Source organism: Halichoeres trimaculatus, unplaced genomic scaffold (genome assembly GCF_033239565.1).
Source record: "Halichoeres trimaculatus isolate MK-OKI-2021-1 unplaced genomic scaffold, fHalTri1.1 fHalTri1_scaffold_20, whole genome shotgun sequence".
NCBI classification, from domain to species: Eukaryota; Metazoa; Chordata; class Actinopteri; order Labriformes; family Labridae; genus Halichoeres; species Halichoeres trimaculatus.
This window is the reverse complement of record NW_027437198.1, coordinates 10,399,397-10,424,275: the sequence shown is the minus strand read 5'-3', so window position 1 is coordinate 10,424,275 and position 24,879 is coordinate 10,399,397. Positions and strand designations below refer to the sequence as shown.

At 45.4% G+C, this 24,879-nt stretch overlaps 1 protein-coding gene across 2 annotated transcripts; it reads right to left on the bottom strand.

Annotated features, from left to right (window-relative positions):
* Positions 1 to 24,381, bottom strand: LOC141808981 (protein Wiz-like). Of its 2 annotated transcripts, none has more exons than XM_074695760.1 (17): positions 24,179 to 24,381; positions 23,470 to 23,642; positions 22,404 to 22,593; positions 22,121 to 22,196; positions 21,517 to 21,668; positions 19,875 to 21,422; positions 19,274 to 19,741; positions 16,829 to 17,221; positions 14,952 to 15,074; positions 11,871 to 12,398; positions 11,335 to 11,793; positions 7,855 to 8,340; positions 7,197 to 7,763; positions 6,743 to 6,954; positions 5,447 to 5,684; positions 5,054 to 5,219; positions 1 to 4,719 (listed from the first exon to the last, which is right to left on the bottom strand). In XM_074695760.1, exons 2-17 carry the CDS (start codon positions 23,569 to 23,571, stop codon positions 4,350 to 4,352), a joined length of 6,078 nt encoding a protein of 2,025 aa, XP_074551861.1. In that variant the 5' UTR covers positions 23,572 to 23,642; positions 24,179 to 24,381; the 3' UTR covers positions 1 to 4,349. The 2 variants fall into 2 exon arrangements, with proteins under 2 accessions (XP_074551861.1, XP_074551863.1); XM_074695762.1 differs by having other exon boundaries at positions 2 to 4,719; positions 19,292 to 19,741.
* Positions 24,382 to 24,879: the final 498 nt, after the last annotated feature.

Genomic DNA, 24,879 nt, shown 5'->3' with positions numbered 1-24,879 from the left:
TGTTTGTTTTAAAAAATGGACGAGTATTAACATGTGAAATTGAAATCACATTTATTGTTTGTTCTGAAGTTGATTCACTTAAAACTTAACCCTTTGTGTACAGTACACTTCTTCTCTCGCCTGTATCTTTTTCTTCTTATCCTTTATTGTCTTGTATTCTTTTTAAACACACTCACTCTCACACACACACACACACACACCCACACACACACACACGTCAGCCAGTTACACCAGCTGAGGCTTTCTCAGGTAATCTTAAAAGGAGCTCTAATGCGCCGAGTGTCTGATTCGCAGCGTAATGCAGTCAGAGGCTGCGGCGTCTTTTAACCCCGGAGAGGATCAGACCTCAGTGTGCACAGAGCTCTCCTTTAAGGCTCGCTTTTTAGAGTCCTTTGAAACCAGGACGTGACAATCACATTAAAATGTTTTTCCTCACCTGCAACTCTCACCAGCACCAAAGTTTCAGCTTGGAGAGACTAACGGATAAAAATAAAAAATACTCTAAGATTCACCTTGCAGGACTGCAAATACAGAAATGCACAGAGCAATAAAAAATACATAAATCAAATCACAATAGAGGAATTAAGATCACTTATTTTGAACTACCTTTGCTAATAGAACTGCTGATAGCTCTACTAGCATCAACAGTCTCTTTAAGTACATGTAGTTATATAGTATGTAGCTATACTCCGTAGAAGGGTTTGGGTACTGTTGGTTCGAACACTGGAGCAAAACTTTAAAAGTCGTCAGCCTACGTGGACCCTTCAGTGAGCGCTTCAGTGGTTTGATACGAAGACAGTCTGAAGCCCAGGATCCGAGGGGTTTCCTCGTTGGGACTGACAGTTTGTGATCCTGTTTAATTGGAATAATCTAAACCTACAGTAACAACATGAGTCCCAGGAAGCCGCTCCAGTAGCTCGAGTCTCTCAAACACTGCAGTGCGATGCTCCGTCTATTGTTCAGTGTGGAAAGTCGGGATATCTGTGCAGAGTTTCCCCACTGCCATCAGGTCCAATGTAAACAGCTTTTACAGAGGCAAGACAAGGAAGTAAACAGACTCTTTGGCACATCCTCACACAGCCACGGATGCATTCAAGTCCTGATCAGACTACGCGCAGACAGACTCACTTACAGCTGATGAGTCGTCTACAGAGCAGTTTGACTTCTGTCTTTCTCTAAAAATGGGAAACAAATGCACATCATCTATTTATGTACACAAACATACACACTAAAAGACACACACACACTCATACACTCACACACAATGCACCGTAGTAAGAGTGCACCTTTGACAGATCATCAAACATTCTACTTTAGCTTTAAAATGAACTAGCTTACCACATTCAGATGCATAATAATAAATAAATAAGATCAGGTTGAAAAAGGCAGGAAGGAAATGGCAACACAAAACTTGAAATGTGGAAGTCTGAAGGTTGTTTTGGCCTTGATTCGCTGAAACAGAAAGGAGGGTGGATGAGCTCTGACACAGCGAGGGGCCGAGTGCATCAGCTGCACGTACACATGGGTCTAACTTTACGTAGCGTGAAGCAACAATAGAGTAGGCGTAGGTAGACAGCCCAAAGAGTAAAAAGAAAAGTAAAAGTAAAAAGTCAAAGAATGTAAGAAATCTAAGAGACGGCGACATTTCTTGTTAACAACACGTTAAGTGAAAGGCTTTAAGATGTGAGCACACTGTGATCGGTCACAACTCAGTCAGTGAGACAAATGCGACACAAGTTACTGTTTGATTGTAAATGTTTCTGTGTAAACAAACTACTTTTGAAACCGCCTACAACACCAGCAGTATGTACTGATTTGGCTAAAATGTAGAATGTGAATAAGGACAAAATCTGCAAAATACCCCGAAAAATGTCATACTGGTTCAGGAGAATTCTTTGTATGCTTTTTCCCGTGAGTGCGTGCTGCCAATGTTGTACTTTTTCTGCTAATCTTGAGTGTCGAGCAGTTTTAGGTTACCACCTAGCACAATGAGTAAGCAGTGCAACTACAACACTTCAATACTACAATGCTAACAGACAAAATACACCAGATGTTTCTCCAGTTCAGCTCCGCTCCATCAGGATCAGATAGGTTTCTATTCAAGTCAACATGTCAACTCCGCTCAGCTCCAGGTTCCTGTCCAACTGCGTCCCTGCTCCGGCAGGTTGCAGCAGATATGTAACTGTACTATTCTTTCCTATATGCTGGATCTGTGATGCGTCAATTCAGGGCAGATCCAAGGAGCAACATCCAGTTAAAAAAATGAAGCCTATGTGGAAGTACTTAAAGCTCCTGTTCATCCAATGTCCATGTGAAGCTCGCTGCAGACCAGAAACCGAAACACCACACAGAAAAAAATACAGTCTCTTACTAACTCAGGAGTTTAGAGGTTTTAAGATCCCGAGTTTGTCCAATCAGAGGAGCAGCTCACGTGACTGACAGGTCTGACAACCTGTAGCTGTTAGTGAGGAGACTCGGGCCATGTCCAAACGCAGCCGGGTATTTGGGAAACCGCATATATTTCTATACATATACGCCTGTCATCCACACGAAATTGTGGCTGTATGTCACTAAAAACGATATTTTCTGAAACTCCGGCCAAAGTGAAGATTTTGGAAAACTCAGGTTTCATGGTTTTCGGTTCCCAAATGTCACAGCTGATTGACGGGGGCTCATTCTGATTGGCTGGCACGAGTTTTACGTCAGGAAAACACTGCCCATTATAGGTTTGGCGTGCTTGGAGCCGCACTATCGTTACTCTGTACCAGGAACAAACAGGTGACGTCAAAGACTCCATATGACACAATCTATGGTCAAATCCAGATCGTATTTATCTTAACAAAAACAAATCAAAATAATGAGCAAAGTCAGGCCAGGAGTCAACAGGTTTGAGGTTTTACAGCCCAACATGAACCAGGAGATGGAGTCACAGGAACTCCTCAGTCTGTGAGTCAAGCTGTCTGGAAGTCCTGCAACGTGCTGGACTGAACACACAGCCAGTGATGAGTTGACAGAAGCGAGAGTAAGTAGTCAAAACGCAACAGAGTGGAGCTGGACAAGGGACACATCTGGCATATTCCCAACAATCTGTTGTTGCGTTTACAGTGAAGTAACGTGAAAAAATACACCAGAGAATCTTGTCACTAGTTGTAAGAGGTGAAACCCTCTCACAGGTAACTGCTCATTTCTATAAAGTAGTCATTGACTTTTTTTAAAACCATAAGTTGAGTCCACCAGAGCTGTTTTTGTTAGCTATCCAAAACTAAAAGTTGGCAACGCTTCACACTCTTCATTCTTCAGTAGTAAGTCGTAGGTGGTTTTAAAAAAGCACGCGCCAACGCCCAGCTGGTGCACTCGGCCCTCAGAGCCCTATCTGCTGAAACGACAGCACTGACATCATAGAGGTTGTTTTTTTCTGTTTCACTGTACGCGGGGCTTTTCTGTTTGATTGTGTATGAATGTGCAAATATAAGGTTAAGGTTTCGTCAGGTGCTTTGAGCTACATTCAAACCAAATGGAGATTTTTGGGTCACTATTCATTCAAAAAGATAACTCCCTTTTTGAGTGTGCTTCCTCTTCTTGCTCCTTTCATTTATCAATTAGGCTTTGTCTGATTCGGCCCATCTTCATGGACGCTTGGATAAGTGCTCAGTGACAGCGTCACATTAAAAGTGCCTTTTTTTAACGCCACGTTTTAAAGTCTCAACACCAGCGGGAATATAAATGTTTCATCTCAGTCGGGACCTTTAAGAGAAGCTCACAGGACTGAGAAACAAACTGATTAGAAGGGGCTAAGATTTGACTAAATAAAGATGGACGACATACGCTAAAGTAAAGCCAAAATTAAGCCTTTGACAGCTATACTGTCACCCGCCTTTAGGGGAGCTCCAGATGTTTTGGCTTAACTTTTTAGCCCCCATGTCGTCCATCTTTATTTGGACTATTTTAGGGAAAGGGTGAAAAAGGGACACGAGGCTGAGGTTTGATAAAGGGCTACATTATCGCTCAAATCAGCCGCTGATCTGATCCCATCACCACCGGACATTCAATATAAACAAGGCAAAAGCACATATCATTGGTTCTTTTTGTCTCATAACCTTGGACACTTTGCACAATCCTTCGTCCCATCTGCACAGGTACGCCAGGAGAGCTCCGTTCCCATGGTAACAGGACTTAGTAACAGTCTAGAAAGCTGCTTCAAAGGTGCTCAGAGGGCTCTTTGGAGGACAAACACTCCTCCTCGACTACACTTTGTGAAGGCCGAAGGAAAATAACAGATGGACGAAAAGGAAAGCGCGAAGGCAGAGATGAACTAAAGGAGTCATGTGACTTCAGGGAGGACTTTGAGCTCACATCGTCTGAGCAGAGAGGGGGATGGGAGTCGGAGACGGCGTGGACCGCTTCTCCGAGACCTTTACAATCTTTGTGGCAGTGAGAGGCGGAGCGGACTCAGAGAGAGGCGTCGGGGAGCTGCTGTTGGGCGCAGTGCTGCGGGTCGGGATGGAGGTGGAGGTGAGGGCAGGTGTGGTGGAAGTGGTACTGGAGGTAGAGGTGGAGGCCTGGACCTGGGCCTGGTCTTCAGCAGGGGTGGGGGGTCCAGCGGAGGTTTCCTTTGGAGCAGCAGGTTTGTTGTAGTTCATCTTGAGGATGTGCTGCTGGAGGTGTCTGATCCAGTCCTCCTGCACCGACAGCGGGCCGTGAAACTCCACCTCACAGAACCTGAGACACACACATTCAGAGTTTTTATCTGGAAAAAATCCTGAGGAATCACGCAGAGCTCACACAAACTGATGGTGCTAAACTCAGCAGACCATCTGTAAGAAGTTGCACGTATTTCTGAATTCAAGCCCTCGTTCATGTAACCAGGAAATCCCCAAATGATTCACCGCTCTCGATTTAGAGCAGGAGCAACTAAAAGTGGAGTAAAGCTCAGCAGGAGGCGGGGGAGGAGGCGGCTGCTCGGGGATTTAACAACTACTAAAATACATCAAGATGGGTTCTGTTACCACTCCTGTGTCAGAGGATCATCACCAGCGCCCTCACATTGACTCACCGGCACTTCAGGGTGTAGAACTTGCCCACCAGTTTGACCAGCGGGTAGGAGGGTGGTTTGGGCACCAGGGCGGGGACGGTACTTGTGCGAGGGGGCTTTGGCGGGCCGCTGTCCCTCTCTGTTCCTTCAGAGAGAGACGGGTGCTTCAACGGCCGACGCTCAAAACCTTACGGGGGGGAGAAAAGCAGGGTCAGTGGAAGTGGAGACTCTGCAAATGTTTAAAACAGCTGCAATAATTATACTCTTATAAATTAATTTATTTATGCAGTTTTAGTCTTTACAGATAATCTTTACTAAGTTTCTCTAAAGATGTGATATTAGTCAGGTCAAAACGAGCAGACACAAGAGGAAAAATAACTGATTGCATAAATGTGAGAACATATGCCGCGGTACCTCTGGGCAGGCGGACGTTGAGCTCGCTGCGTGCCACCTGCGCCTGCAGCGGGAGGCCACCAGCCAGCCGTGAGGGACTGGGACTGCTGCATCCAGACCTGAAGGGATCTCCCTGCAGGTTGTTGCCAGCGTCTCCCTCGGTGGTCTTGGAGGAGCCGTGGCTGACCTCACGGCTCAGCGGACGCACCAGGCCGACAGCCAGGGACGATGACCAGGAAGAGGAGGAAGAGGAGGCCTTCTGTGATGGGAGGAGAGGAAATGATCAGAGTTCACTGCTGATCATTGAGCTGTAAGAGGAGTTATTGTAGGTGTTGATGTCAGGTAAATGTGTGAGTGTTTTATCACACAAAGCTCTCTGGGGAGGGTTGTTTAAACCTCTGGGGAGGTGCTATTGTTGTTGCATTTTTTTTACAAGACCTTTAAAATATAAAAACACATGCACATCTGATTTATGTGCAAAATTTAGTGAGTTTTCCAGCAGCTTGAGTCTCAATAAAAGACACATGGAAAAATTAGGTTTTTGTGTGGAAGCGACTTCATGAGAATCAGTGAAGAAAATCGTCTGATCCATTTTCTGATGAATCGTTTGTTGATACAGAAAGTCTTTGTCCAACCCTGCTCCCAGTCAATGCTCAGTCCTTTGCTGCAGAGCTCACAGAACAATACACGCAGCTCAGCAGGTTTCATTTCTCCAGTACTAAAAAAAAAAAAACCTTGACAATATGATTACAAGGACGTTAAAAAATCTGCTCTGTATGTGTGTCACATCTCTGCGCAGGGAAAAGGTGTGACAGTGACGCAAATGCACCAGAAAGTAATTCAGGAGGGAGAAAAGGAAAAAAGAGAAAAACGTACGTTTTCCTCTATCAACAGCTCGCCGTAATTTATCTTTGGATGAAACATAAGCTGCCAGGCACCCTGGTTACTATGGAAACTATCAAGTCAATAGCTGAGTAGTTCTGGCATCTGTCCCCACAGCCATTTTTTCAGGGTGTAAAGACACAGAATCTACTGTAATGCTCAAAGCTGTTAGACAACACATCTCAAGCTTTCCAAGACACAAAATGTCTGTCGAGCCGCCAGCTGAGGCGTGTTAGATCTGTGAGCATGACGCCTGTTCAAAGACACGGGGAGGAAAGTGAGCACACTGTGTAAGGACTCCTTCGCTCTGAGGAAACTCCACACAGGCAACAAAAGACTGAGCCCAAGTGTCAGAGAGCAGAGATAAAGCCGTTTAATAACAGCACCCGCTCTGACCCGAGGCTCTCCGCTCCGACCGGATTACCAGCTTCTCACCTTCTTCAGGGTGGAGCGGCTGCCCTGCATGTAGCTGCGATGCATCTCCAACACCTTTTGCGGCCGGCTGCGCATCCAGGCGCTGAGCGTCTCGATGGGGGAGCCATTCACACACCACTCTGTCACACCGAACTGCCTCAGGTGGGCTCGCGCGTGGCTGGCCAGAGCTTTGCGGTTCTCGAAGTAGAAGCCGCAGAGCTCACAGCTGGGATCTGAAAACGAGGACAGGGGTCATAAAAACAGGAAACCAGGGTCAGAGGTCGAATCAAGGCACCCCGGTCCCTAAAGTTCCTTATCTTTTGAAAGCAAGAACTTTCCAAGGGGTGATTAACAACCCAGGAACTAAGTTTAGACCCTGATTCCTGCTACGGCAAAGCTTTGCAGATGTTTTTCTCTTTTTTTTTTGCACCAATAAAGAACAAAAAGTATCATAAAATCGAGCATGCCTCCTCACCCTGGTGTCCATGTTTATCCGGGGAGGGTTTCCTCTTGTAGGAAAAGTCGTGCGGCACAGGTGAGAAAGTCTTCAGCTGATGCGGCGGTGAGTGGCTCGTCTCTGCTGATTGGCTCTCCTCAGACAGAGGTCGTTTTCCCAGCGGGGACATCCTGAAGAACTTCCCTCCTGACAGCGTAGCAGACGAGCTCACAGACCCCACGCCCTGCTTGTGTAGTCTGGATCCTGACTGCAGCAGACTGAGGGGGGATTTACGGTACTTGGAGGACTGGAAGCCTGAAACGCTGAGACCCTCGTAACCTCCTGCGCTCTCCCACCGAGGACTCCCAGCTCTCAGGTTGGATTCTTTCTTCACCCCCTGGTCTGAGACGGAGGAGGAGCCGGTCCCTCTTTTGTGCATGACCTCTCTCAGGGTGTCAATGGGCGAGCCGTTGACTGACCACTCGGTGATGCCCATCTGACGGAGGTGGGAGCGAGCGTGGCTGGAGAGACCTTTACGGTTCTCAAAGTATTCTCCACAGAACTCACAGCGGATGTCTCGTGTGGGCTCCACTTCGTTCGTCATGGCTGTAGATGAAACACACATGATTACACACACATGGTGAGATGCACACATTTGTTTTGTACATAAATACACAAAGCATCAGGCTCAGGTTACCCAGGTTGAGGGGGAACACGCTGTCAGAGTTGCTCCAGGTGTGAGCGTCAGCAGAGAGTCCAGCTGATCCTCCAGGAGCAGTGACCTCCACCTGCACCGGCTCCGGCTTCAGCTTCAGGATCAGCCCGCTGGATGATGTGGGTGGAGCTGGGCTGGATTTGGACACGACAGGCTGAGGGCTGGAGGGGCGGGCAAAGGCGAAAGGCAGACGACTGACTAGGGAGGACGGGGAGGAGGAGGCAGACAGAGGGGAGCGAGGAGGTCCAGGGGAGGAGGAAGGAGGAGTTTTTAGAGGTTTCAGAGGAAGAGCACAGGGCAGGCCTCGTCGGGTGATGATCTCCCTCAGCGTGTCGATGGGCGAGCCGTTGACTGACCACTCGGTTATGCCCATCTGACGGAGGTGGGAGCGGGCGTGGCTGGAGAGACCTTTACGGTTCTCAAAGTATTCTCCACAAAACTCACAGCCGATCTCCTTTGGTGGTTCACCTGAGAGGTAACAAAGTCAGGTTAATATGACAGAGAAGAAGTGTGTGTTACAAGATCCCTCTGTGCTCAACTTCCAAGTGTATCAAAAACAGAGGATATAATCATAGCTACACACAACAAAGTTATTGAATTATGCACAATGACAAGAAAAAAAACACTCATCAAGTTTCTTAAAATGACGTCAAAAACTTGATGTTTCTACTCTTCACAAGCAACTCAGGGATAGTTTTTTTTTCTTTTAATAAGAATAAGATATTTTCTGGAAGGGATGGGTACCTTTCTTATCTGAAACAATACGGTACCGGTACCCCGGTGTCTGGCAAACGGTACTTAATGGTAATAATTTTTGGTACTTTTGTGCGTGTTTATGTGGTAATAAATATTAATTTGTTCACTAATAAAATCTCTAAGTTTTTCAATTTAACATGTTTATTTAATATCTAATCTTGCAATGCTGTTTTTATGTCCAGCATGGAAAATCACCTACTCTTCCACTTTCTCACAGTCACAAGGATGTGTTAGGTACCTAAACATGGTACCACTTGATCTTATGTAAATCAGGACTCAGTACTACAGTTGGAATTCTGTCAGTACCTATAAAAGTACCTAATTCGGCATCCATCCCTATTTTTTTGGATTTTTCTGTTGAATGTGGCTCGTATGAAGTCTGCTAAGACACATTGTTATCAAAAACAAGACAAAAAAATTTTTGGATTACAGTTTTTACAGTTTGATGCTCACTTTGTTCTATACCCTTCTGGTCTTTGCTGATGCTCTCCCTGCCTTGGCTTTTGCATTTCACATAGGCACAATGGAAAGGCAGGGAGCTCACAGACACACCTCTGAATAAAACTTGTAGCATACAAATTATAACAGTAACGCCTTGACTTGTGAGTTTAATTCTTTCCATGGCAGAGCTCGTAACTGAAATAACTTGTATATCAAATTAAATTTCCCCATTAAAATAAATCCAAATGCCATTAGTCTGTATAAGACCCCCCAAAACCAGAGAATTTTTCTGTTACATGTTTTTAAAGAAGGAAAATGTCCTTACAAATAAGGAATATTGTATACAAACACACTACAATGGAATGCGCTGCATTAAACTAGTTTTATTAGGTATAACATACAGCATCTACCTTTAAGATCAGACTCTGAAATGCTGACTGAGATGGCAGAGGTAGAAAGACTAAACTAAATAACTCAATCTTATCGGCTAATTTTTGTTATTTCGCAACACTTTTCTCACTTTCTGTTTCTTTTGAATAAAATCTGAACGTTTTGCAAAATAACTACAAGCACAACATTGATACGTCTGCTACAAGCTAATCGCTTAAAGTGAAAAAGTGAGACACAGGATGCTGAGTGGTTGTTGTGACGTTCACTGGAGTGCCAGTGGTGGTGTCTGAAGCTGGCTCGTCACCCAAATATTAACTCTCAACTCAAGTCAAGGTGCCGCTGTAATTCTTTTGACAACATCAAACTCAAGCCTAAATTTAACCAAAACAACACAAATATACACTCACTGGCCACTTTATTAGGCACACCTGTCCAACTGCTCGTTAAAGCAAATTTCTAATCAGCCAATCACATGGCAGCTACTCAATGCATTTAGGCATGTAGACATGGTCAAACCAAGCATCAGAATGGGGAAGAAAGGTGATTTAAGAGACTTTGAACGTGGCATGGTTGTTGGCGCCAGACGGGCTGGTCTGAGTGTTTCAGAAACTGCTGATCTACTGGGATTTTAACCCCCAACCATCTCTAGGGTTTATAGAGAATGAGGAAAATATCCAGTGAGCAGCAGTTCTGTGGGACAAAATGTCTTGTTGATGCCAGAGGTCAGAGGAGAATGGACAGACTGGTTGAAGCTGATAGAAAGGCAACAGTAACTCAAATTACCACTGGTTACAACCGAGGTCTGCAGAAGAGCATCTCTGAACACACAACACGTCCAACCTTGAGGCAGATGGACTACAGCAGCAGAAGACCACACTGGGTGACCCTCCTGTCAGCTAAGAACAGGAAACTGAGGCTACAATTCACACAGGCTCACCAAAACTGGACAATAGAAGATTGGAAAAACGTTGTCTGGTCTGATGAGTCTGGATTTCTGCTCCACATTCAGATGGTAGGGTCAGAATTTGGCCTCAACAACATGAAAGCATGGATCCATCCTGCCTTGTATCAACGGTTCAGGCTGCTGCTGGTGGTGTAATGGTGTGGGGGATGTTTTCTTGGCTCACTTTGGGCCCCTTAGTACCAACTGAGCATGGTTTAAAGTCCACAGCCTACCTGAGTATTGTTGCTGACCATGTCCATCCCTTTATGAGCACAGTGTACCCATCTTCTGATGGCTACTTCCAGCAGGATAACGCTCCATGTCATAAAGCTGGAATCATCTCAGACTGGTTTCTTCAACATGACAATGAGTTCACTGTACTCAAATGTCCTCCACAGTCCCCAGATCTCAATCCAATAGAGCACCTTTGGGATGTGGTGGAACGGGAGATTCTCATCATGGATGTTCAGCCGACAAATCTGCAGCAACTGTGTGATGCTATCATGTCAATATGGACCAAACTTTCTGAGGAATGTTTCCAGTACCTTGTTGAATCTATGCCACCAAGGATTAAGGCAGTTCTGAAGTCAAACAGGGTCCAGCCCGGTACTAGCAAGGTGGACCTAATAAAGTGGCCGGTGAGTGTAAATGAAATATCTGAGAGATGCAAGAAACTGAGTTTGTTTGAAAGAAACCAGCATATTTGTAAAAAGTTTTCTAACATTCAGACTGAAACATTTTCTCAGATCTTAGATATTTTTCTTAAATGTGGATAAACTGAGCAGTGGGCTTCAGCCTAAAGACGTTTGTTTATTTATTTCTGTTCATGAGATGGTTGGTTCAGATCGAGATTCTAAATCCTACTGAGAGCCTGAAACATGTCAGATTATGTCAAACACAGATTTATGACGTGACACAAACCACCGACTCACTGTGAGGAAGAGCCATGAGCTCCCCACTGCTCAGGCGGAAGACCCTCATGGAAGAAGATTTGAGCCGCTTGGCAGGCGGGCCGAGTAAAGACGAGGCGGAGGAAGAGGTAGCTTTGGATGTGGACCCTCCGCCGGCTGTGGTCACCTTGTAGAGGAGAGACGAAGAGGAGGAAGAGGAGGAGAGGTTCAGCAGGGGCGACTGCTTTGGGGAGGAGAGGGTGGAGGTGAGGCCGCGTGGTTCTGTGTGGTCATTGAGCTGCAGAGACCCGGCTTTGTGCTTGAAGTCTTCGCTGTCCATGAGCTGGTTCAGGAGGTCGATGGGAGAGCCCTTTGATTCAGAGTACTCCACCCCGAAGTGCCGCAGGTGGGCCCGGGCGTGGCTGGATAAACCTTTACGGGTCTCAAACCAGGCGCCACACAGCTGACACACGATGTCCTTGTTGGGATCGACCTCCAGAGCTGCATGTAGAAGAAGGATAAACAAAGTGAGACTCAAAGAAACATGAAGAAGTTTTAAACCTTAATCAGAGACTTACTGAGGTTGAGGGGAGCGTCATCGTCTTGTGGCGCCCACAGGGGTTTGGATGTAGCGATGGAGGAAGAGAGGTTAGAGGTCAAACTTTTCATTCCCCCGCCCTTGTGCTCCAGAGAGCGCAAGGGGGAAGACACCGGCAGCAGAGAGGAAATGGGGGCTTTCCTCACCACCGAGGGAGGGGATCCAGAGTGAGGAGAGGCTCCAGGAGATGGCGTGGAGGAGGAGGAGGAAGGTGGCACTGATTTCGCTGCTTTGGCCAGGATGGAAAGGGGGATGGGTTTCTCGTCCAAGTCCATGTCGTCTACCGCCTCATCTTTCTGGGGAGCAGGCGGGGAGGAGTTCTTGGGCTCTGGGAGACGGGAGCTGCTGAGGTTTCGCTCCTTGGCGATCTGGTGGAGGAGCGTGATGGCTGCTCCACTGTGCTCTGACACACCGATGCCCAGCTGGCGCAGGTGGTAGCGGGCGTGGATGGACAGTCCCCTCTTGGTTTCAAAGCGAGCGCCACACAGCTCACACTTCAGTTTATGGACTGTGGAGGACAAAGAGCATCTGATCACGTCAAAGTAAAGATTCATGTTAGTTTAACTCTTAAAAACCCACTGGGTTCAGATCAAAGGCAACAACTGAAGGAAGCTGTTTTCATTACCGTAAGTCTTCAACTATTTGGGCAAGAGAAAAAAAAAATTTAAAAAGTTTTTGGAAGAAGAGGAGATGAGCTTTCTGAGCGTGATTTCTGACTTTTTTTTAAGGCCCAAATAAAGAAAAATGACCATGTGGCCTGTATGATACCTGGGTGTTAAAGGGCAATTCTGATTTTTTTTTAGCTCTGTTTTACCAATCTTAGGTCTGAATGATATTTGTTGGGAGGAAACATGTCCAATCAAGGGAGTTCAACAAAAGTTATTTTTTTCAAAGAGACAAAAAAAAGTTCAAAATATTTGACATTACAAAAGAACACTGTCGAAACTTACTCATAAAGAAATATGAGGGTTTTTTTCTAACAGTCATTCAAAGTAATTCTACCTCACAGGACAAAGGAGTTTCTGCCTGTGGATGCTTTATTTTTGACAAGTGCTGATGTGGATCAATAGAAAAATCATCTTGACCCTTTTTTATAGATTGTTCAACACTCAGTAAGTCATTTTCTGTACAAAATATATGCTTTACACTCATTGAAATTTTAAAATTTCAAATTATGGTTAAATACATTAAATTTCTGAGGAACTGCACCCATTTAGAGGTAAACCTGGTAAACCTGGTTTACCTCTAAAGAAATCTCAAGAAAGAAAAAAATCTATATCCTTCAAATTTTGCTTGAAGAATAATTATAATGCTCAGAGCTGTGCAATCTGCTACTCTCAGCTTATCACTGCACAAATTTAAATTGTTATCCTTGCATCAGATAATAACCCCAAAATGTGTATAACAGTTTTAAACAAACCCTCGTTACTCTTCAGTTATTGATTTGAATCCCAAAGTGGCAGGTTGTACCCGTTAACATCAAAAACACCCTGAAAGTTTCAGATTGTTCTCTTTTAGTAGTTTCTATAGGAGTCTTGGTGCATTTAACTGTCGAATGCAGAACTTGAGGAAAAATTAACATGAAACATTCAGTTCGTTGGTAAGCTTGTGGCTTATAGGAAAGACTTTCTCTTTTTTCCATACTTTTTCTACAAGAATCTGTTTTTTTTTTTTCATTTTTTTAGCTCTATGAAAGCCATCAAACTTGAGACTTCACCTAGCAGGAGTAACTGATCTACCAAGGCCTTGTTAATTTATTTTTACCTCCGCCAAGGAGGCTATTTTTTGGGAGAGTTTGTCTGTGAACAAAAAAACTCAAAAAGTACCAAACGGATGTTGATGAAATTTTCAGGAAATGTTTAAAAAATGGGATAAGGAAGAAGTGATTACAATTTTGAGGTGATCTGGATCACCGTCTGGATGTAGGACTTTTTAAAAGGATTCTTTATCATTGTGAGACGGGGCTTTTCACCATATGTGTATGAAACTCCACTATAAATAGTCGGATTGCTTTGCAAAACAATACAAGACAAGGTCACCATAATTTCTGACAGATGTAAAAGTACGATCCAGATCTTGGCAATATTCTGGATACCAAGATCCAGAATATGAAATATGTACTGGGTCATCATAATTTTTGAACACTGTCAGGAAACCAAATATTGTACAAACCAGCAGCTAACAGCAAATAGTAGCAGACAGTCTTTTGTTTGTTTCTGTTATGGTTTTCGATCCCTGCTGAGCACTAAAAAAAACACCTAAATTAAACAATAACACAAATTAAAATGGTGATAGAAGGGGTAGACCAGCAAGTTATGTTTTCTGAAGAGTTAAATCACTTCTTTGTTTAGAAGTACGAAAAAAGAAAAAAGCACCAGACCCCAAAAACAAAGACTATACTCACTATCAAGTAACTCCAGCACCTGCAATGACCAGCACACTGGAGTTGCTGGTCTACCGCTCCACTGGTTGATTAGCTTTAACGTGTTTCACACGTACAATAACTGTCTCTGAGGATGTAGTTTAAAGGTTTTGAAGGGAGTAATGTCACGGCTGTTGTCAAAAAATAATCAAAGAAGAGGTAGACCAGCAAGTTTGGTGTTCTTAAAGGTTGAAGTGTAGTTTTTCAGAGTGTAGGATGCTCCCCAGAACCAAAAGCGGATCAACTGAAGGTGTGCTCAATACTTTTAGCAAGCCTGTTGTTGAATCCACAGTGAACAATAATGAAGTTCTCCTTCAATATTTCTTTTTCTCTCCATTTCAGACTTTTCACAAAGTTTTTGGAGCACCAGCAGGAGGCTGCAGACACCCCCAGAGGACATTTCACCTCACTTACCCTCCTGTCTTCACCCAGTCTGGAGCTCCCCTGCTGTTACAGCAAGCTCTCATTAACTCCTAAACACATTTGTCTACCTTTCCCCGGGGACCAACCCTCTCTGATGTGTGTCTGCGCGCCTCATCACCACCCTCTGGTCGACAGCTATGATAAGGCTCTGCTACAGCAAATCCAATCCCTTGTCAACACTCGGGGGTCAGCCTCCCCTACATCTCTGTCTCTCACCCTTGGTGTCTGCATCCTCCCCAGGAGAGGGGCTGTCTGTGTCCACGCTGTACAGCCCTGCTGTCCCCTGGCTCAGACCATCCCGCTCCTCATCTTCTTCCTCATTTGTTTCCTCCTCTTCACCTAAAACATTGCAGACAGTATCCATACGAGGGTGTTAATTAAAACGTCAATCAGAGCGACTGTGGCAATAAATCCTCTTTTGCAAATCTGATTTTCATTCTGTGCTTTAAAAAAAGGCGAGCTTAAAGCATGCAAATGTATTCTTCTTGAGTGTATTGGAAATGAAATAAAAGATGCAGCTGAGACCAGAAAACACACACAGTGTTTTAGAGCTCTGCTAAAATATATCAGTCTCTGCTCTAAAACCTCCAGTGGAGGAAAATGCAGATTTTTCAGGAATGATTCCCTGTCAGGAAAAGTAATAATTGCAGTACAGTATGAAACAAACATGGCAGTCTCTCTCTGTTCCCCGCAGTCAGGCATTCCTGGGACAAAAGTGCCATTTTCTGCGACAAATCGGTAAATCAAAGAGACGTGGAGACAGACAATGCTTTTTGTCTGGTGGGCGGCTCTGCGCTTGTCAGTTCATCTCTTGACTGTAAAAGAGCGGCGATGTGACACCCCGAAGCGCAGCGTTATAACACCATCTATTATAAAGAAGACAATACCAAATCATTATCACACTTTGATGCAGAAAAAAAGGAGCAAAGCAGAAAGCGTTAACTTGACTTTATGGCTCCACATTCAGGAGGAGTAACCCTGACCGACCCGACACTTCCAAGTAAAAGTGATACTTCGATCACTTCGGTGATCCGGATAAGTTGTAATAAGATTACAGACTATCACTGCTCTCAGTGTGCAGAGTTAACGTCTTCTCCTGAGGATTTTGGTGCCACTTTTGTCCTAAAACACGCAGAAATGTGTGCACTTGAAAGCACAGCGTGTCCTCTATCAAAAATCAAAGCAAAGTAAAATGGCGAGGATTGGGCAACTGTAGGTAATTTTAGAGATCCTGCAGCACTGAAAATACTGGACGTCATCCCAGACGGGCACAACAAAACCCTCGCAGACATTAAGGAAACTACAAAATCACACCAGCGGACTAATCATCACTATTGATCCACGCGTGGCACACGGAAAGAGAAGAAACACACGCAGGGAGCAGCTTTACGAGCTTTTTGACATGCATGACATGGGCTACCTGCGAGGCTGTGCGCGACATTGATTTTCTTTAACATATTAAAAAGAGTTTTTTTAATGGCTGTAGTCTGGATTCAATGTGACGGAAGATGCGGTGCGAGACGCGTAACGAGCCGCCGCCGTGTGATCCGAGGGCACGCGGTGCTCAGGAATTACAGCGCGCGGTACTCACCGGTCCGCAACCGCAGTGCATCGGACTCCGGGCAGCTGAGGCCAGACAGTTTTCCGCTATTGTTTGGGTCTACGGGGAGGTGGAAGCAGCCATTTTGCCCCCATATGCACCGCTAAGCTAAGGCGTGACCAATCGAGTGGAGGCGGAGGTTGGGATACATGCACCGAGTGCCACATCAACCATGGGCATGAGGGACTCTGGCTATTTCTCTTTCTGTCTCCCCCCCTCTCGTTTACTAAACACACTCACAATCCTAAATCAGTCACTTCACACAGAGCTCAAAAAGCACACTGACAAACTCATCCAAACAACAGCAGCATCTGAACTCCAGCTGCTTCCAGCTTTAACTCTGTTCTTTCATCCCTCCACATGTAATCCACTGAGCTCAAAGTCCACACACTGACCAAGATCATCAGGAAATAACTATCAAACACACCAGGAAATAACTATCAAACACACCAGCAAGCTTAAATACTCCCACAAGAGATCCTTGAAAACTTACCCTCACTTTCCTCTCCACCGTCCTCCTTCTTGCACTGTTGAGGAGATGCTGGAGGAAGTGCATCAGTCACAGCAGCACTCAGCATCCTTTCACTTGTCTCCCCCTCGAGTTTTACCTCAATGATTCCCTCCCTGTCTTCTTCAGTCTCCCCCTCCTCCTCCTCCTCTTCCTCCTCCTCCTCCTTAGGGGGAGCAGTGGGGATTACGAGGTCTGGCCTGCTGGAGAACAACTCCCTTAAGATGTGAATGGGTGAGATGGTGACGTCCCAGTTGGTGATGCCAAAGTCTCGGAGGTGGGCCCGGGCGTGGCTGGACAGGCCGGCCCGGGTGTCGAAGCCAGCGCTACAGAACTCACAGTGCATGACGCTGAACGTGTCCGGGTCAAAGTTGGCAACTGTGGAGAGGACAGGAAATACTAGTGTGATGATGTGTAATATATTATTCTAGAGCTACAAACTGGATCAGGTAGACAGAAATTCACCTTTGAGTTTAGTTCTTGGCAGAATAAATTGCAGCAGTTTCTTCTATCTTTACTGATGTTCTTCTACTTTTCCTCACAGAATAACATATTCCCAGTTTGTTGTTATCAGCCTCTTTATGGTCATCACACTGATCAAACTTTAAGACCAGTTAAAAAATGGAATAGATTTATATTTTGCACTGTTGGATCTTCAAAAGTTTAAGTGAAATAGTATTTTCATCAGCTGATCAGAAGCTTGAGACAACAGCCTGTAAAAGACAAAATCTGCTTTTACGTCAGGAATTCACTCAGTCATGACCTCGTGGTGGCAAAGACTTAATTTTTCTCTCGTTGAACATAGTCGGATTGTTGCGTTGCATGAGCAAGGCCTCTCACAATCTGTCTTGGGGGTTATGGAACAAAAAAGTTAGGTGGTAGATCCAAAAAGATATCACCAGCGCTAAGCTAAAACCAAGGGGCAACATCCAGTCAGTGAAAATGAAGCCTACGCAGAAGTGCTAAAAGTTGTTGTTCACTGAGGATCTGCTTGAGGCTGGTTGCAGAAAGACCAGAAGTCATGTACACATCCAGCCATAAAAACAGACTTTTACGGCATTAAAAACATATTTACAGCCTGGTTCAAAAAACGGCTTGGGTCTAAAACGCTGATTTCACTATCAGCACACACTGTACTGTGTTTTTTATCTCTGCGGTTTACAAGTTATTAGGATGGTTTGATTTTCCAATCAGAGGCACAGCTCAGGTCACGTGACCGGTGGCACCCTGTAGCTGCTCGAAGAAAAACTCACAGCCAGCATCATAGCAAATGTGGCTGCGTCCGCAAATTGGTTTCATTTTACTGTTTCAAGAACAGACAGGTGACGTCGTGGAAGCTACGTACATGTTTTACACAGTCTATGGCTAAGACAAGAACGATCCAAGTTAAAGTCGTTACTGGTGCCGACAGCAGCCCCATAACCACCAGACGGCCTCTGAGAGAGGTGAGCTCAAAGAACAAAAAGTGTCTTCAAAGGCCTTCAACATCACAAAATGTCCTGTTTGGACTTTTAAAGAGAGACCAAACATGGGACACCAAAAGTTTTATTCTACAAGGAGAAAAAATTTAGCCTTGATGGTCCTGATGGCTTCCAACGTCACTGGCATGACGAGGAGATCTTGCTGGAGATGTTTCCTTTTTGGCACAGTGGAGGGGTCATCATGATCTGGTGCTTTTTCCTTCAATGGAATGATGGAGCTTCAGGTGGTTCGTGGGCCTAAAACAGCAGCTGGCTGTGTAGAGATGTTGTAGGGGGCCTCCTTCATGACTGAGGGCCCTGGTCTGTGTGGTGATGACTGGGTTTTTCCAACAGGACAACACTGCAGTTCACAAAGCCCAACAGACAAAGGACTTCGTACAGAGGAATCAGCTCACTGTTTGGATCATTCTGATGTTCCCCTGATCTAAATCACTCTGAGAACATTTGGGGATGGATGGAGAGGGAAGTTTACAGAAATGGACATCAGGTCCAGACAGTGGATGATCCTCCATGAAGACATCTTCACCACTGGGAGCAACGTTCCCTCTAAGCATGCTGAAACTAATGTTTGAAGTGAAGAATGGTGGAGTTCCCTATCACTGAGTCCTTTTTTAAACTTTTGTTTGTAGTTCAGGGGGCTTTCAGTTTTTTTAGCTTTGGTCTTAAACTTTTGATCAACTGATGAACAGACCATTTCACTTTAAGCGTTGTTTTGCACTGAATTGCTTACTATTTTTTTGTCTCACTCCCATTTTTTTCTTTTTGCATTTTGAAACTCTACTTAAAACATGTTTAAGATCCAACAGTGAAAAGTGTAAACTTGTGCAGTGTTTTTAGCTGGTCTTCAGAGTTTGATCAGGTGTGCACATTAGACTAAGAGAAAATGGGGCTCAATAAATCAGAACGCAGTTCATTAAGTGAGTAAAGAACAGCCTGAAAAAATACATACTATCAATAAGCCGCTGACCTTTTTTCTTCTTCTTCTGATAGGAGAACTTCTTCTCGATTGCATTGACTTCCTCAGGAGAAATGAAGTGACGCACGTTGTAGCTGACGCCCACTCGGTTCAGGTGGCCTCTCACGTGATTGGCGAGCCCGATGCCGTTGTGGAATCGATCGGGGCAGTAGGGGCATTTCCTCTCTACGCTCTTAAGCTCGTCTGTGTTCTCTTCAGTCTCCTCGTCCTCTTCATCCAAGACACCCTCTGACAGTAACCGCTGCACATGCTCCTCATCAATGTCGTATTCGTCATCGTCGTCGTCGTCACTATCAATCTCCGCTAAAGCGGTGGTAATCCGGCTGCTTTTCCTTAAAAAGAAAACCTTTCTGTCTTTCTCTGGGTCCGGCTCGTCTTGGTCCTTCGCGCTTCTCTCAGGGGGGAGCGGTGGCGTGGGGCTGTGCTGTGCTGTACGCTCATCTAGAAAGACAGAAGAGTGAACACAGAGACATCAACAGTATGTCTGCGCCTTAAAAACATCTGCATTCTGTGTTTACATCAGTCAACATTGCAAACTTTAGTGCGAAAACTCTGTTTCTGACTTTGGTCTTACCTGTGTGTGATGCTGCTCTGTTGGATGGTTTCACCTCCACAGGTGAGTCAACTTCTTGTTGAGAACTCTCAGCGTTTTGATCTTCCTCCTGCTCTTCCTCACTCCCAGGATGCTCTTTGTCATCCCCCGGCCCAGGGTGAAACTTGACCTGATTGGTCCAAGTCTTTCCTCTCCTGCTGAATCTCCTGTTCCTCCCACACCTGAAGACCACCTGACTCCCGGATCGAGCAGAATCTCCATCTGATGTTGGACAGTCCTCTAAGGCCGCGAGTCCTTTAGTTGCATCATTCAGAGATACAGATCCAGAGAAGGGGTCAGAGTCCACAACGCTGTGTTTGGAGATCTGTCCCTGGTGAACCAGTTTCTGATGTTCCCTCATTAAGGTTTGACTTGAGGTCTTGAAGGCACAGTGACCACAGGACAGAGGATCAGATCTGGAGCAGGATGGAGAGCCTGAGGGTGGGGGGTTGGACTGTGGAGGTTTCTTTTTGTTATGCGTCTTTGTGTGATTGGCCAGAGCCTGCGGCGTTCTTGTGCTGAAGTTACACTTGGTGCAGACGAAGCGACGGCGATGTGCAGAAACAGCGCCGGCCTGAGCTGGAGGCTTCACTGAATTTGGAGGAGTTGCATCAGAGTTCAGAACAGCTGGATCTGCCCCAGGTGTTGAAAGCGGGGCTGGGGAAAGAGGAGGAGACGAGACTATTTCTGGGTCTGACACTTTGCCTGCATCTTGCTTCATGTCTGAGCTCAAAAACTTCCCCACGTTGGTGTCGAGTGTCTGATTCTCTTCTGTCTTGTTCTCATTCAGTTTCTTGATCTCCTCGAGGATCTTCAGGCGGGACTCTTCGTGGCGTCTGTGGTGGTCGGTCAGAGCGAGACGATCCGGCAGATTCCATCCACACTCTATGCACTGATAACGTCCAGCTTTCCCCAAACGCCGGCCTCCGTCTGCCCCGCTCTCACAGTGCTCGACTATGTGCTCCTGCAGGTGCTCCTGCTTTTTGAAGTAAATGCTACATTCCACACAGGTGAAGATTTCTTTACCCGGCACTTCACTCCTCTCCTCCTCGTCTCTTTTGGCTCCTCTGTCTCTGAACTTTATCGGTTCGTCTGCCGCTTCAAAGTCGACCTCCTCGAAGTCGTACACCCCTCCGCCTCCGTCCAGCGGTGCTGGATCAGCAGGTTTTGATTTCAGTGAACTCACTCTTGCTCGCTTGCCACTCGCATGTGAAGTGCGCTTCAAGGTGCCGAGACCGGAGAAGGGTCTGAGCAGCGCCCTCTTCTTCCTGCACCGCTGGATGAATGTGCAGTGAGCCCAGGGAGCAGGAGGGGGACTCTCTGGGTCTGAGTCTCCAGGGAAGCTGTACACATCTCTCTCAGGCTCCTTGGTTTCTTTCCCTTTGGGCCTCTTCTCATCCTCCCTATTGTCTGCCACCGCCTCCTCCTCCTCCTCCTCCTCCTTGTCTGTTTGGCAACCTTCCTTTGGTTTAACTTTGGACAGAAACAGCTCTGCTCCTTCAGTTACATTCCAGACTTTGCTGTCTGACACTGTGAGGAGGAAACAGAAGAATCATCAATGAAAGGAGCCTAAAAATACACGGGCCGATACGGGCAGATTTTGTTTCTTCCTTATGGCTCTTACAGTCTGTTGGACCAGGCTGAGATGTATTTGGCTCGTCTGTCTTTGTGCTCTCATTGTTGTTGTGGTGGTGCCCCTCTACAGGGGCGGGTGAGTCAGTCTTGCTGTGCAAGAGCTGCCATTTATCAGGCTCTTGGTCTTCTTCACTATCAAGTCTGGATGGGATAAGAAAGTTAAACACGTCATGACTTCTGTACACACAGAGCAGCAGAAATATTTCCTCTTCAGATAAAATGAGAGCTGTTTCTTTTATTCTCAGGGTCAAACTACCAATGAAGGAGTCTCCTCCAGATATTATAGTTAAAAGTGTACAACGTTTGACCCCCTGGATTTCTAATTTCCTGCTTACAGCCCTGATTATATTTAATGATGGCAATTTACAAAACATCCAATTGACGTCTCTTTAAACAAGATGGATGACACAACAGCTCCCTAAAAGTGAAGACAGAACATCTGGCTGCAGTAAAAGATGATAGCAGCATTACTTTGGCTTCACTTTTGTCCTCAAAGAGGAGCTGTCTGGATGTCGTCCATCTTTCTACACAGTCTCTGGAGCTACACCTCTAACCAGCTTCCTCCTGAGCATCCTCCTCCTCCTCCTCCTCACCTGAGTCCAGAAGAAGGGGATCCTGGGCTGTGAGCAGCTAGACCATGAGGGTTAGAAAAGTGCTGTAGCTCCTCCTCTGACACACACAGCAGCACACAAAACACACAACCACAACAACGTCACTGCACAGTTTAAAGGTTAACAGTGAAAAATACAGTCAGACTACATGCAGACTGAATCACATGAAGAACAATAAGAGGACAACAAGGATAAGTAGCTGATACTCGGTACATAGTGTTCCCGAAAGAAATGTGCAACAGGTTTCCGATAAGCCGTGTGTTACCATCGAGTGTTTCCTTTTCAGAGTCAGAGTCCCAGCTGAGGGAGGAGGGAAAGGCTGAGGACCTGAATCTCCTCTGTGCGCTCCTCCCTGCGTCTGCGCTTTCAGTCTGCTTGGGACTCTCATCTGCAGCCGGGGTCCACGAGCATTTGGGAGACATCAGGCCATCACTCACGTCTTGAGAACATGAGGTCTGAAGGAGATAAAAGGGACGACATAACACTTTTAAAATATCATCACCAAATTAACCTTCAGGCACTTATAAGTCAGGTTTTTTTAAGGTTTCTGCAGAAAGAAGTTGTTCCTGAAGGTATAATGTGGAGTGAACAGGTGCTTATGCAACTCAAAATCCTGACAGGGTGAGCTAAATCCTAATGCGGAGCAAAGCATAACAGATTCTTATCGTCACTGTCCGTTGGAAAAATGTATCTCCAAAAGCACATAATATTTCAGATGGACTTGGGTGTGTAACTGTAAGCAGTGATGGTTATTACCTCTCATGGTTTATGTCCTGTTACGTTGGTAAACGATTGATAGCAGACTGTTTTATAATTCCACACAGCACATCACTCTAATCAATGCTTCTTCTTGAGATTTCACCCTGAAACCATGATAATCTAAAGGCCAGTAGTCCCATACTGACGCATCAGTCCATTTGTCTCGGCTTGAGGAAACCACAGCGTTTCTGTGCAATAATGGATTACCAGATACTTTGTAGCATGAAAAGATTCAGTGTTTTCTTCAAAAACTGAAACATATCACAGCATACCTGACATAATATTCCTGTCCTGCTAGGGTGAGACAGTAAGATGAGACCAGTGTTGTATTTAGTAAAGTAACAAAATGACTATACACTGGTCATTTAGGTCTCTGACGCTGCAGTGGCCGAGGGGGACCGTGGATACTATATATTGTAGAATGATACGATGTCCAAGATCAGGTTATCTCAAACTTCTCTTTGTTTTTGACCACGGCAGTCTCTTTCAATAATACCACACCTTATCTGAGTATTATATAGTGAAAATTCAATTTGATCAAACTGAAAAAGCAACTCTGTGAGTTTTCTCACCTGTAAGGTGCAGCTGAGGAAGGTGTCAGGGTTTTGTGCTGAGTCGAAGGGTGGGGGCCCATAGCTGGTCCCTGGGGTCAGGGGTCGCCCTTCTGGCTCCATTCTCCCCCAGAGAACAGTATGGAGTCCCACTGGTGACCAGCCGGCCTACATTGTGCTTTCTCCTCTTTTTCCTGCAACCAAGAAACACAAACACACACACACACAAGAGATAAAATAAAGTTTCTAGCACCTGAAAAGTTTAAAATACTCAACAAAGCTGCTTCCCACTGCGCTCCCCTTCATGAAAAATATTTTGAGCAGGCAGCAGATTGTAGGAAGAGGAATCTTAAAGCATATCAGCAGTATTAAAGTGCCAAATCTGCAGAATCTGAATGTCCTCAGTATCTTTTCCAGCTGTAGTTGTCGGACTGCCTGACCTATTTTCTCCTGATGTCTGGTCTTAAAGAATGAAACTGTGCGCTCAAATGGTTACATAAATAAGTGGCCTTTATATTCAGGCCCATGTCCTCTCCTGCTGCCCCTCTAAAAAGCAGCAAATACCCGGGCACGTCAAGGTATCCCCCGGGTCTGCGTCTCTGTCTCCCGTGGACAAGTCTCCTATCGATCCGGTCTGTGTCAGGTGACTGTTAGAACAATGCATCCACGCACGGTGCATTTTAAACCCACACCGCCCATAAACTGCAGCTTTTTAAGTGCAAATACTCACAGAAATCGGCCTGGTTTGCGGCTCGCAGAGGAAGCAGGCTGTTCAAGCACCGTTCGTCATAGTTTGGGGACGGAGCTGAAGCTTCTACGCCCCGACACGATGCCCTCCGGAGGCTTTGACCGCTCCTGTGGACAAAGTTGCTCTTTTTAATCGCTGCTCGGGATTTCTGCATGGATCCCTGGAAGATGCCAGGCAGAGGACTCCATGTTATTTGGCTTGCAGGCACGCCACGGCTGCGTACGTAACGTCAGCGGGGAGGGCGAGGAGAAGAGTTTGGAGTAAAACACCGCGGACAAGTTGGATAAGTTCAACTTTTAAGACTGCTTTGATTTCATTTGTGTTACCCTCAGGTTACGCAGAATTACGTCAAAGTCTACGTCTCCATACGCTGTTTAATAATGGAAACACTTCTCTGTGTGATAAATACGAGACTAAATGGTGTTAGCATGTCAGAATGCTAACTCATAATTCAAAACCCATTTTTTTAATTGTTGACAATAAGTATTAAATATAATATGAGACTATTTACTTTCACCCAACCTTATTTTTCAGGCTGACGCGTTAATTACAAAAAGGTTAAAACGTTTTTAGCTTCAAAATGTGTCGACTCTATTAATTTACAGTATTAATGAAGGACAGCTGTGCTAATTAATCGATATTGAGGAGAAAAAGAATCCCTGATAGCTGGACCTCTGTAAACA

What these genes read in the sequence shown, in the direction of transcription:
- LOC141808981 (XM_074695760.1), bottom strand. Translation starts at nt 23,571, where the DNA reads ATGGAGCCAGAAGGGCGACCCCTGACCCCAGGGACCAGCTATGGGCCC. An exon ending in TGACGCTCCCCTCAACCTCA is followed by an intron (nt 11,794 to 11,870) that starts GTAAGTCTCTGA and finishes TTCTACATGCAG; the next exon opens with CTCTGGAGGTCGATCCCAAC. An exon ending in CAACGTCCGCCTGCCCAGAG is followed by an intron (nt 5,220 to 5,446) that starts GTACCGCGGCAT and finishes CCCCCCCGTAAG; the next exon opens with GTTTTGAGCGTCGGCCGTTG.